Source organism: Amia ocellicauda, chromosome 7 (assembly GCF_036373705.1).
Source record: "Amia ocellicauda isolate fAmiCal2 chromosome 7, fAmiCal2.hap1, whole genome shotgun sequence".
NCBI classification, from domain to species: Eukaryota; Metazoa; Chordata; class Actinopteri; order Amiiformes; family Amiidae; genus Amia; species Amia ocellicauda.
This window is the reverse complement of record NC_089856.1, coordinates 38,419,187-38,432,464: the sequence shown is the minus strand read 5'-3', so window position 1 is coordinate 38,432,464 and position 13,278 is coordinate 38,419,187. Positions and strand designations below refer to the sequence as shown.

The 13,278-nt window shown below is 37.5% G+C and overlaps 1 protein-coding gene across 1 annotated transcript; it reads right to left on the bottom strand.

Moving 5' to 3' along the window:
- Positions 1-49: 49 nt before the first annotated feature.
- Positions 50-4,939, bottom strand: LOC136753409 (extracellular calcium-sensing receptor-like). Its single transcript, XM_066709483.1, has 5 exons — positions 4,682-4,939; positions 3,094-3,906; positions 2,814-3,017; positions 2,389-2,533; positions 50-977 (listed from the first exon to the last, which is right to left on the bottom strand). Exons 1-5 carry the CDS (start codon positions 4,937-4,939, stop codon positions 64-66), a joined length of 2,334 nt encoding a protein of 777 aa, XP_066565580.1. The 3' UTR covers positions 50-63.
- Between the last annotated feature and the right edge of the window lie 8,339 nt (positions 4,940-13,278).

The window sequence follows — 13,278 nt, the reverse complement described above, 5'->3', positions numbered from 1 at the left end:
ATAATGATGTGTCATATACAATTAATATAATTACACCGACAGGAAAACATTTAGGATTGTTTATTAAAGTGACTTTGAAGGCATTTTACCTATCAAATGTTTTTTGGTATTCTTCTCAGGTTTCAATAAGATAATGTAACACTTTGGTGCAAAAATACAGAAAAGCAACCCAAAACCTGATGCTAAAATAGCAAATATCTCCACTGCTACTGTGAACTTCCCATGAGAGCTGATATAAGCTGGGATAAAGGTGATCCAGACTGCACAGAATATGAGCATGCTGAATGTGATGAATTTGGCTTCATTGAAGTTATCAGGAAGATTGCGAGCCAGAAAAGCCAGCACAAAGCACATGGCAGAGAGGAATCCAATATACCCTAACACAGCATAAAACCCCACTGCTGATCCTACATCACACTCTAGAATTATTTTGTCTTTGTAGTACTTCAAGTTTTTTTTAGGGAAAGGAGGTGAAATTGTCAACCAAAGGACACAAATCAGGACCTGTATGAGTGTGAAAGCAAGAACACTTAACCTCTGCTGTGTGGGCCCAAACCATTTCATAATATTATTGCCTGGCAGTGTAGCCCTGAAGGCCATTAACACCACTATTGTTTTCCCCAGAACACAAGAGATGCACAGGACAAATGTGATGCCAAATGCTGTGTGGCGCAACATACAGGACCACTCAGAGGGCTGGCCAATGAAAATAAGTGAGCAAAGGAAACACAGAGTTAATGAGAAGAGCAGGAGGAAACTGAGCTCAGAGTTATTGGCTTTAACTATTGGAGTGTCTCTGTTTTTACAGAATATCATCAATGTAATTATTGATAGACAGGCTCCAGTCAAGGAGAATATAACTAACAATATCCCCATGATTTCTCCAAATGAGAGAAATTCTACTTTCTTTAAGATGCATTGATTTCTTTGTTGGTTTGAACTGAATTCAACAGGGCACTTCAAACAATCACTGGAATCTGAAAGACAAAGTACTTTAACTAAATACCTATCTTTTCTTTTTCAATTACAGCACTGATATGTGGTTTGGTTTTAAATTAGATTGTATATTCCTGCACTTAAATAAATGTAGATGGGATATTAAGAACACGCTGGAAAGGTCTAAGTGTAAAGGAGTCGCATTGATAACATTTATATTTTAAAACAATTATTGTGTTAAACATGTTTTCATATGTATTTAGTTTATTTAAAGTTGAAGTAAAATACAACTTTGATCTTACATATACTAACCAAGTATTAAAAACAGTTGTACACTGTGATATGTGGTCTAGCTCTTAATATGGAATGTACTCCGATCAGCCGTAACATTATGACCACTGACAGGTGAAGTGAATAGCAATGATAATTTCGTTATCGTGGCACCTATCAATGGGTGGGATATATTAGGCAGCAAGTGAACATTTTGTCCTCAAAGCTGATGTGTTAGAAGCAGGAAAAATGGGCAAGCGTAAGGATCTGAGCGACTTTGACAAGGGCCAAATTGTGATGGCTAGACGACTGGGTCAGAGCATCTCCAAAACTGCAGCTCTTGTGGGGTGTTCCCGGTTTGCAGTGGTCAGTACCTATCAAAAGTGGTCCAAGGAAGGAAAAGTGGTGAACTGGCGACAGGGTTATGGGCGGCCAAGGCTCATTGATGCATGTGGGTAGTGAAGGTTGGCCAGTGTGGTCCAATCCAACAGATGAGCTACTGTAGCTCAAATTGCTGAAAAAGTTAATGCTGGTTCTGATAGAAAGGTGTCAGAACACACAGTGCATCGCAGTTTGTTGCGTATGGGGCTGCGTAGCCGCAGACCAGTCAGGGTGCCCATGCTGACCCCTGTCCACTGCCGAAAGCGCCTACAATGGGCACGTGAGCATCAGAACTGGACCACGGAGCAATGGAAGAAGGTGGCCTGGTCTGATGAATCACAAGTTCCAGGTGTTGACTTGGCCTCCAAATTCCCCAGATCTCAATCCAATCGAGCATCTGTGGGATGAGCTGGACAAACAAGTCCGATCCATGGAGGCCCCACCTCGCAACTTACAGGACTTAAAGGATCTGCTGCTAACGTCTTGGTGCCAGATACCACAGCACACCTTCAGAGGTCTAGTGGAGTCCATGCCTCAACGGGTCAGGGCTGTTTTGGTGGCAAAAGGGGGACCTACACAATATTTGGCAGGTGGTCAAAATGTTATGGCTGATTGGTGTAAATGGCAGAAACTATGATAAATCAATTAGTATAAACAGAGTGTACATTAAGAACACAGATCTCATTGTAAAGTATTTGCATTGATTACTTACACAAAATTAATTATAGAAGTCATATTTGTATATACATTGTTTGCATTTCAGGTGAAAGAAGAAAAACAACATATCTTTCAAATACTCACTTGTTGTATTACTGACTTCTCCCTCAGCACATGGAATGCAGTCAAAGCAGCAGATTGGCTTTCCTTTGACAATTGCCTTACGAGTCCCTGGAAGACAGCTCTCACTGCAGACTGACTTTGGTACCTGGAAAGTGGTTGAGCAGACCTCAACTGGCATGTTTTTGTTTCAGTTCAATGCAAGGAGGAAATTGATTAAAAATGTGATTTAAAATAACTTGAAAGGTATTTGGATTTTATGTTTACAAGCAGTTTAAGAAGCAGTAGTACACTAACATGCATTTTAAAATCTGTGTAGTATCAAAGGTTCTTAGAAATATAATTAATAAATAAATGAATTGCAGGTTGTGCGCTTTAGAAGGGTATCAAGTTGTCTAGTATGTATACATGTTCAAAGACCTTACCTTATTTTGATTATTTGACCAGACTGTGCTCACATTGTTCATTACAATCTGCTGTCCTTCTGGTAAAGAGGCATCATACAGACCAATCATTTCAAAGGTGGTGATTCCCTCCTTGTTAAGCTGCCAGTTGACTAACGCATATCGTGCTGCTGTGTCTCCATTTTCATCAAATAAGACTCTCTCTCCATTCCTTGTTGTAAAATTAACTTTTTTCAAGTATTGTAAAACCTGGATGAAAACAGGTTATTAGCAATCTAAATTATACATATATCATTACTCTCAGTAACATTAGGTTTTTGCTTACCTGCAAAGGTTCAATCTTTTTCTTTCTACGCTTTTTGTCATTAAATGCTTCTTGGCCATTTTCACATGTAAACAGCCCTTGCAATGAATGTGCAACAGCATGTACAGCTTTATATGCATTAATTGGTATTGTGAGATCTGATAGATCACTGTATTCATTATTAACTTTTCTTAAATTCTCCTTCCCTGTACAAGTGCTATTAACAGCATAATTCTCTTGAGCAGTCAGAGTGCAATTGAAAACACTTTCCCAAAGGCTGTTGAACCCAACATCTCCAGGGGCACCAGAGGGACGGACACACAGTAGAAAGTCTTTCAGTCCTGGTATTTCTGCATTCTTAACTGCAAACCCAATTGCCCCACTTAATATGTTATAGTTTTCTTTTGAGCTGAGGTACCTGTTTGTAATCCAAGATTCGCTGCCCACCCATTGGATGCCTGTGACATTTTGAATGAGCAGTTCCTTTACCAAATACTCCATATCTCTAGGATAGACAAAGGCAACAATAACTTTAGACGTTGAATTTTTTATAATGTCCACCGTGTCAACAAATTTCCTATGAGAATAAGTTCCACTAATGGCCTCTGAATATTCAATGCAAATCCCCTCCTGCTGGCCAGTGTTTATAAAGGTTTCCATCCCACTGTTGCCATAATCACTGTCACTCCTGATGGCCCCAACCCAGGTCCATCCAAAGTGCTTCACGAGCTGAGCCAGGGCTCTGCTTTGATGGTAGTCACTAGGGATGGTTCTGAAAAAGGTGGGGAACTTTTTTCTGTCACTGAGGCATGAACACGTAGCAAAATGACTCACCTACATGGAAGAAAAACAATCAAAGATATATATAATGAAGACATGAAAGGCAATAAAGTGTATATATATATATATATATATATATATATATATATGTGTGTGTGTATGTATTGAAGTGTGCAATTCTTTAAAAATGCCTTAATACTATGTTCAAGGTTATATTTGATGTATTTATATTATTTTGTTTCAAATTGTATTGATTCAGTAACATAACATTAATAATTAACTTTATTTGTATAGGACCTGTCATACATAGGATGCAGCTTAAAATGCTTTACATATAGAAATATAAAAATATAAAATATAACATATATAGAAAAGATAGACAATATAAACATTAAATCAAATTAAAAAAAATGTTTGGAAAAAATAATCAATAGATACAAATAAATACAATATAACATCTCAAGTAGACTAGTAAAAAAAAAACAGAAAAAGCAAGTCTATCAAAGTATGTTTTGAGCCAAATCTTGATTCCAAATCTTAATAATGGTGCATCATAATAAAAGCCTACCTCACCATACTTGTATTTCATTTTTGTAACATTTAGTTGGCCTGCGCTGGAAGATCTGAGTGTACTATTTGGTACATGAAATTAAAAATAATTTAAAATATATAAAGGTGCCATGTAATTAAGAGCCTTACACACAAACAATAACAGAATAATCAATCCTAAAAGAAACAGATAGCCAATGTAAGGATGCTTGTACAGGGGTAATATGTTCCTTTTTTGTATTGTATTTATTTTATAAATATAATTAAATAAATTACTCACCACAGGTATATGAAATGATCCTACAGTTGTTGCAATTCCAATTGTTGTTGAGGATTCAGACTGTCCTATTATTGCAGGAATAGAAGGTTTGTTGCAGGACTGGTCTGATTCAATTGTGTCTTCTTGCCCATTCACTAAATCCATCGCTGCTCTGATTCCCAAAGTTGTGGAACCACAAGCATCATATATCTTAAATCCCAGAGACACATCAGGAAGAATCTCTGTACTGTTATTTATTTCTTCAATGGCAAAGATCATAGCCAGGGCTACATGATATTCTTTAATGTCTAAACTATAGGAACAATGTAAAGATCACAATTATTATAATAGTACAATATATACATTTTTATTTTGTGCATAGAAAAAAAAAAACTTTTTATACTTACTCTTTGCATTTTAATGTTCCTGGAATAGCTGTATGTGTTGGCTTATTAGATATAAGGTTGTCATGGAATGAAAATATCCCTCCTATTATAATATCTCCATCCTGTGCAAACAGAGGGGACACAATTGTTCCTTGTGGTCGGCAGATAGGCTTCTCTGCTCTAATGAAGAGAGCAATGAATACTATCTCTATGAAGAGTAGCATTTCAAAGTGCTATGTCTGTTTAGAGTCAAAATGCACAGAATTGTTGTTTATATACTGCACTGCAAGTTGCAGGTGCTAGAATAAATTGAAATTCTTAGTCTCACTAAAACATTAATTCTCTGAGGTAAATCCAGTGTTTGAATCTGTCAGGGGAGAAAAAACAGCCTAATCAAAAATAAGCTATGCCAAATGCAATAATGAAGTTTTGATTTAATTGAAATTTGTGGTGATGATGAATTAAGAACACTTCTAGTCCCTACAAGCCTCTTTACTATATTACTAATAGTGATAATTAGGTCATGCCTGAAATAAGTCCATATTGAATTTGACATGGTATATAATGCATTTTACACCTTTGAAGAAATATATTTTGTAATTTGGCACAATGGAATTTAACTTTTAGAGGCCAATAAAAAAACAAATAGTATGTATGTACTGTATATACTGTACATGTATTATGACTAGAGCCCGACCGATACAGGTTTTTTGGGTCTGATACCAATTACGATAATTGGGAAGCTACATTTCCCGATTACCAATATATCTACCGATATTAACTTTTTTTGTTGTTGTTAGCATGCAAAACAGACATGTTCTACCATAGATCCTTCAAATCTCTCCCTTTCAGAGAGAAATTGTGTCAAATATGCCCTGAAGGCAGCCTTTTTACATTTTTACATTTTACATAATAAACATCATAAATAACAACCTCAAATCAAACATTGTAAAAATAAATTAAACACATTGGAATAAGATAAAATATAAAAAATATGCATGTTCTATACATTAGAACAAAGACCAAGGTATTTCACACACCAATAGAAACATGTGCTTGTTCTATACATTGGAGCAAAAAATAAGACGGTGTTAAATGCTGGTCTAGCTTATATTAGCATTTTACACAATATTTTTAGCATTTTATTTTAGCATTTTGCTCAATAATGCCGATCCAAAAGTGACAGCTTATAGTGCAGGCAGCACAGCACAGCTGCATTTGTTAAAAAAAAAAAAAAAAATTAAATGCCGTTGAAAGTGTAACTTATTTAATACGCATGTTAAACATATTTAATGCAATACGAATCATAGTCAAAACACGATGCAGGATTTGAAATAGTTTTATAAATATTATGTATATGTAGAATCCACCTTACTTTCTTTTATGGATTTTCCAATAAGTCAGACCGATGAACCAGAAGTATGTGAAGAAAGAAAGTTATTGCTTTACAAGCTTGGAAGAATGGCAATCACAGAGGTGGTCTCTATGACAGCAGATTCTTAAAGGCACTTTACACACACACATATATTTATAAGATATAGTACATGACGCGACGGACTCTCTGCCAATCTCTTCAGACATGTCAGTCTCTTTAGGACATATTACAGATCTAGTTACTATAGGCAGACATGGAATTTATCCGTTATCATCACTCATAACACAGAGAGGGTCCGAGGATATTTTTGACAGTTTCTCTTGAGAACTACATAGAAAAACAATTCATTGTATGGTACAGACAGGATTTGTAGAAATTAGAACTAGTTAACCCTTTAAGCCCCAGCCTCTACAGTACAGTTTCAGTTGTATCCAACATTGTCTAAGAGATGCATTTCTCACTAATTTTCTTTAGATGTTTCAATGTGATCTGTGCTTGCTTGGCATTTTGATATTTTAGTTTTTGTTTGCTGATATCCAGTAAGCATCTTCAATGAATATTTACTGTTTTTCTTTAATTTAATTCCTAATGTACATTTTGAAAATCGATTTAATTATCTTGTCAGTAAAAATGCACCTCTACACCATAGTATACAGTAATCTTCTGGCATGACGAAAATAAACAATAATCAAAACCATGGATACTCAAATGCAGCGCAGCTTTCAAAATACTTTCTATTGGTTATGAGGGTTTTAGTAAAACACGTTTATTGGTTTATAAGCCCTGTTTCCAATGGGTGTGTTTTTGTTTTGAATCTGTGTGAGCATTGCGCCGCTGTGCATGAGAGTCTGTGTGGAGTCATAAGCTTCCAGCGAAAACTAAAGCACTATAAGTATGTGAAAAAAGAACGGTAAATAATTATAGTAATGACTGTAAAACCAAATAAATATGTACAGTATGTATTTATTGTCTGACGAAGGATTTTATGGTAATTTAATACAAATATTTAGATAATAGTTTGAGAATATATATATATATATATATCGGTGCATTATCGGTGGAATATGTGGAATTTATGTAAAAACCCAAAATAGGCTGATAATATCGGTGCTGCAATATATCTGTCAGGCCCTAATTATGACGGATGAAAACGAACAGTTCATATAGTATTTATATTGCTGTTGGCCTATTCAATCTCACAAGCTCACACTGGCGCTTTGCCCCTCCTCCCAACCCTCCTGTATGTGAAGTAAAGCAGGAGCAGATGGCAGTGACATGGCTGCAGGTCCCACTACTTTATTACTGAAGCATCTGGTCTTTAATGTGCTAAAGGGTTTCCCGCAGTGCTTCAGGCCATGCCATTAATCGGTGCTGCCTAGCCAAACATTCATGTAAGAAACTTTAAAGCACAACTTTTTGCACCGCCCCACGATCTCATTCGCCACCCCAACTTCAAGTACCCCCTGCTCAACAATATGCGATCACCCCCCCCGCCCACTCGCTTTTATATGTGTGCCTTTGTGTATATTATATATAATATTGTGTATATTACTAATAATATTTTTCATTATGATTATTATATTTACTAGTAGTATTGGCTCTATTGCAGTGAACTTGCAGAGTTAGTATGGAGCTGCATATCTTGCTACTATCTTGGGATCATCTCCAGCTGTGTTCTAAGTTAGTACCCATTACTATGAAAAAAGAGGCAGAACAAAGTTTGAGACTAGCAGATCCCCAGCTCTGGTATGCTACTAAGGATTAAAATGTGTTGTTATGCTACCAAGCAGGAAGTGAAGTCAATGAAGAGAGCCAGGCCTTGCCTCAACTAGGAAACCTGAGCAATTGTTTGCAGTGTATGATATATTTATTTTAGCATAGTAGACAGGCCCAACGCCAGAAGGGGGGCAGACCATTCTGGTGGGCAGACACACATCACAGTATAGTGATGTGTGCTACAGATAATTATATCCACTGCCATTACATTCATGATCTCCATTTCTATATTAAACAACATAACAACATCATTGACTCACCATCGTATCCCCTAAATTAGGCTATAGATAACACACACCAGCAGCAATATGTTCAAGATTTCAAGATTCATTAGCCATTTCTCCATCTTTTTCACTATTTTCACTAACTTCTCTCATATTCAGATTTAAGAAATCAGGAGTAGGCCTATATTGCCAAAGATAAAGCTATAGACTACAACACAACATCACTTAAGCAGCAAGCAATGTCTAGGCCAGTGATTTTAAAACTGGTCTGCTGTTTTTTGCTCCAGCCGAGGTCTTAATTACTTAACTGTATATATTTGTTAGTTCAATTAAGGATTCAATTAAGCAATTAAGACCTTGGTTGGAACAAAAACCAGCAGGGCAGGGGGTACTCCAGGACCGGTTTGAAAACCACTGGTCTAGGCAAAGTGTACACCAACGATTCAATTAATTCTAACGTACCACGGGCATGGGAACAGGGGAACCCAGTTGCAGTGCTGGTGGGATCGTCAAGACAGGCGTGGGTCGGATACCGGCAGGACAGTAAAATCAAGGCAAGGCAAATACATGGTTGTGGTCACAGGCAAGGGTTGGGCGATCAGGCAAACAGGCATATCAGGGAAAGAGCAAAGTTGTGGTCTGGAAGTAAAATGGGAGGTCAAGGATACACTGTAGATTCAAGACTAAACATGGCAAGGGGAGACAGCTCGGAAATGTAGTTTACACTAACAGAACTTTGCGACTAGTGACAGACAGTGAGGGGTTTATATGGGGACCAGAGGGAAGCAAGGAACCAGGTTTGAGAGGTGCATGGCAAAAGGGTGATTGAACAAGTGCTAGAGAGGTTGAACATTCTTTAACAGTGTTTATCACAGAGTGTAGAACATAAGAACATAAGAACATAAGAAAGCTTACAAACGAGAGGAGGCCATTCGACCCGTCGTGCTCGTTTGGTGTCCATTAATAACTGAGTGATCCAAAGATCCTATCCAGTCTGATTTTAAATGTCCAACCACATCGCTGGGTAGTTTATTCCAGATTGTGACTACTCTCTGTGTAAAGAAGTGTCTCCTGTTTTCCGTTTTGAATGCCTTGAAGCCCAATTTCCACTTGTGTCCCCGGGTGCGTTTGTCCCTGCTGATCTGGAAAAGCTCCTCTGGTTTGATGTGGTCGATGCCTTTCATGATTTTGAAGACTTGGATCAAGTCCCCACGTAGTCTCCTCTGTTCCAGGGTGAAAAGGTTCAGTTCCCTCAGTCTCTCCGAGTAGGACTTTCCCTTCAGACCTGGAATAAGTCTGGTTGCTCTCCTCTGAACTGCCTCTAGAACAGCAATATCCTTCTTGAAGTGTGGTGCCCAGAACTGTACACAGTATTCTAGATGAAGTCTAACTAGCGCATTGTACAGTCTTAACATTACTTTCCTTGTTTTAAATTCTACACTTTTGACAATATACCCTAACATCCTGTTTGCCTTTTTTATTGCTTCCCCACATTGTTAGGATGGAGAAAGTGAAGAGTCCACATAGACTCCTAGGTCTTTCTCATGCGTTATTTCATCTAGTTCTATTCCTCCCATAGTGTAATTATAGTGGACATTTTTGTTACCTGCATGTATTACCTTGCACTTGTCCACATTGAATTTCATCTGCCAGGTGTCAGCCCACAACTGAATGTTACTAAGTCCCTTTGAATAGCCTCTGCTGCCGAGATTGTATCTGCTGAGCCACCTATTTTAGTATCATCTGCAAATTTGACAAGTTTGCTAACTATCCCATAGTCCAGATCATTAATATAGATTAGAAAAAGCAAAGGCCCTAATACTGATCCATGTGGAACTCCACTAACAACCTCACTCCAGTTAGAAGCAACTCCTCTAATCGACACCCTCTGTTTCCTATAAATCAACCAGTTCATAATCCATCTACTTACATTACCCTGAATGCCTGCAGCTTCCAATTTGAGGACCAGTCTGTGGTGTGGAACCTTATCAAACTTTTTTGAAAATCTAAGTATATCATATCATATGCTTTCACATGATCTACAGCTGCAGATTCTAGATAAACAGATAAACAAAAAATAACTAAACTATAATGCAAAGCCGTATTCATTCTTATAACTAATTTTAATTGTCAGTTTTGACCACTTTTTAAATAGTTATGTGAATGTTCTCTTCTGTCCTGTAGCCATTAAGTTACATTTGTGGCTAATTTGTGTCCTCTTACTTCACACACAACACCTGTACTTAATGAAACCGACTCAATGAAGAAAAATACAATGCGAAGAAAATGTGAACACTTTCTGTTTTTCACTTCTGACAGATTAGTTACAAATTTAAATACATTCGCTACATAATTCTTGGTGGCTGTATATTGTCATTTACACTTTCTATTCTGCGATACAGAAAATTAGAAGCCTATCATTGATATTTTAAAACTGTTATTTTGAAAACAACCACAGTTAATGTATCATACATACAACCCGGTACATATTCTACTTTTCAGTACATTTAAACAGTACATTTAAATATTTTAATAATAGTCTGGAAGTGAACTTACTTTAAAGCGGCTCTTCAGTATGACGTCATCTGAGGAGACACCTGTGGGCTCGAGGAAGAGCGCTTGAGCAAATTCACATAATAAAGCTGCACATTCTGACTATCAAATATATGATTATTATTCACAGTATCAAACATATTTACTATGATTTTTATTCATACAAATGATATTCTAAAGTTGCATAGGTCAATGCATTAAAACAAGTTGCACTGATATCGTATCTGTTGGCATTTAGTCGGACATGATCCATCTCGCCGACCATAACTGCAGTCCGACCATGCCAACTATATGCCGACGTCGGTCATCCTCCACCTCCCCAACCTACTGCTGTCCAACCATGCCAACCATAATTCAACATCGGCTATACGTCACCTCCTCGACCATACTGCTGTCCGACCATGTCAACCTTATACCAACGTCGGCTATACATCACCCCCTGGCTCTGGCAGATGAAAGAGACACAATAGACACAGAGAAACTGAAAAAATAATTGAGAACTGTTTCAGACAAATTAGCCCGGATGAGTGTTAGAAATGTCAATAAAAGGATTAGATGTAGAGATGACAAAAATCAAGAAATGCAGAGAGGCACTTCAGCTTAGGGAGGAGAAAGATCAGCTTGCATTGGCTAATGCTAAGTTAGAGCAGAGCATTGAGATGCTAAAGGAAGATATGCAGAAGCAGATGCATAGTAAAGGAAAATAGACCATGAAACTGAATTACTATAAAAGAAAATCTGCAATGGATGGTGAACAGAGCTTAAGTGTGGCAGACAAGGTTAGAGAGTTAAAGGAGGGTTTAACCTAAAGAGGGTGGGTGAGTATGAAAAAGTGAAGGGAGAGTTGGACAAGTTCTTAGAGAACAAGACCGAAACATACGTGGAATATAGATAAATGGATTAAGTGTATATGGACTTAGTTGCTAATATGGGAGTTAGCACACATAAGGCATCTCAGGTTGTTAGAGTAGTTTTTAAAAATGTTATGTTTTTCAATGCAGCTGGGTTTTTACCTATACTCAGATTTTCTGGAATTCATAGCTGTGCAGTTAGTGGAGTTAATTCTAGCTAGTCTTGTTAAAGTGTTCTGCAGGATGTTAGCTGATCACTTAGAGCAGGGGTTCCCAAAGACATTCCCTCAAGGATGTTTGGTGCGGCCCCCCAAAGCAAACCTTCAACCCCCCCTTTTCTGAACCTTTACTATATTTGTACACTTTCTGAACATATTCTGTTACAAAATGCAGATGTAATTTGGGGGACAGTAATAAAACAACAATTACAATTGAATAAATGTTCCTTAACAGAAATGCATAAGAAATAAAAAGGTATGATTTGGGACATATTTAGTTTTCATTGGTGGTTCATTTTCTACTGCGGCCCCCCCATCCCATACAGCCTCTGGAAACTGGCCCTCCATCACCAGGCATTGGGAACCCCTGACCTAGAGCATGGGCAGTATGCTGAGATATCAGCAGAGCTGTACAGTAAGCTGCACTCCGCTCCAAAAACCAGTGCCAGTGCCAGTGCAAATTTTGTAATTTGCCAAAAAGTGGTCAAATTACATGAAGGTAGAGCTACATTAACTTTAACAAATGTGATGTTTGTTATTCAGAAAACTTGAAATAAAGTGTTGATTAAATGAAGTTTCCATGGTTGATTTTTTATTTTCTGGGAAGAATTCCCTGCTGTTTTTAATGTATGTATTTGTGTTTAATATTATTTTCTGCAGTTACATTGTAAGCTATTTACAATCAATGTGGTATTTATAAAACACTGATATAATTGTTTTGTTAGTGGTATATGAAAACAGCCTTTTATTGTGCCTGGAGTTATTTATCTTGGTACTTGATCACGTTACAGTAATGTGCTGCAAACATATTGCAGTTCTTCTGTGAACTGTCTCATCAGTTCAAAAAATGAACTTGCGTTTGCAGTTCATACTACTTAACTGAAAATAAATATGAACTTTAATTTATCGTCTAATTAAATTACTATACTGTAGGAATGTTTTATTGTATAAATCAGTATTTGTGTTGCAATACTAACAACAAATCAATGTTAAAGTCCACACTTCAAGCTGTATGGTGCCAATACACACACAGTGCACAGCCGCAGCTCAGTGCTGCTCAGTCTGTATGAATGGTGGCAGCTCTGGCAGTGGAATGCAGGAGGATCCGTGTCTGCGCTCTGCTGCGACATTCCAATCTGAACACTCGGAGCGGCTGCGTGGAGCTGCGTTTCGGTGCCGTTTCTCACCAAACACTGGACTTGCACCATTTGACAATGTTTTGAGTTGTAGTTCAC

Bases quoted from the DNA above. Each gene is read 5' to 3' on its own strand.
- LOC136753409 (XM_066709483.1), bottom strand. From the start codon at position 4,939: ATGATCTTTGCCATTGAAGAAATAAATAACAGTACAGAGATTCTTCCT. The intron at 3,907-4,681 runs GTGAGTAATTTA...TCTTCCATGTAG, and splicing joins GATCATTTCATATACCTGTG to GTGAGTCATTTTGCTACGTG. The intron at 978-2,388 runs GTGAGTATTTGA...TTTGTCTTTCAG, and splicing joins AGAAGTCAGTAATACAACAA to ATTCCAGTGATTGTTTGAAG.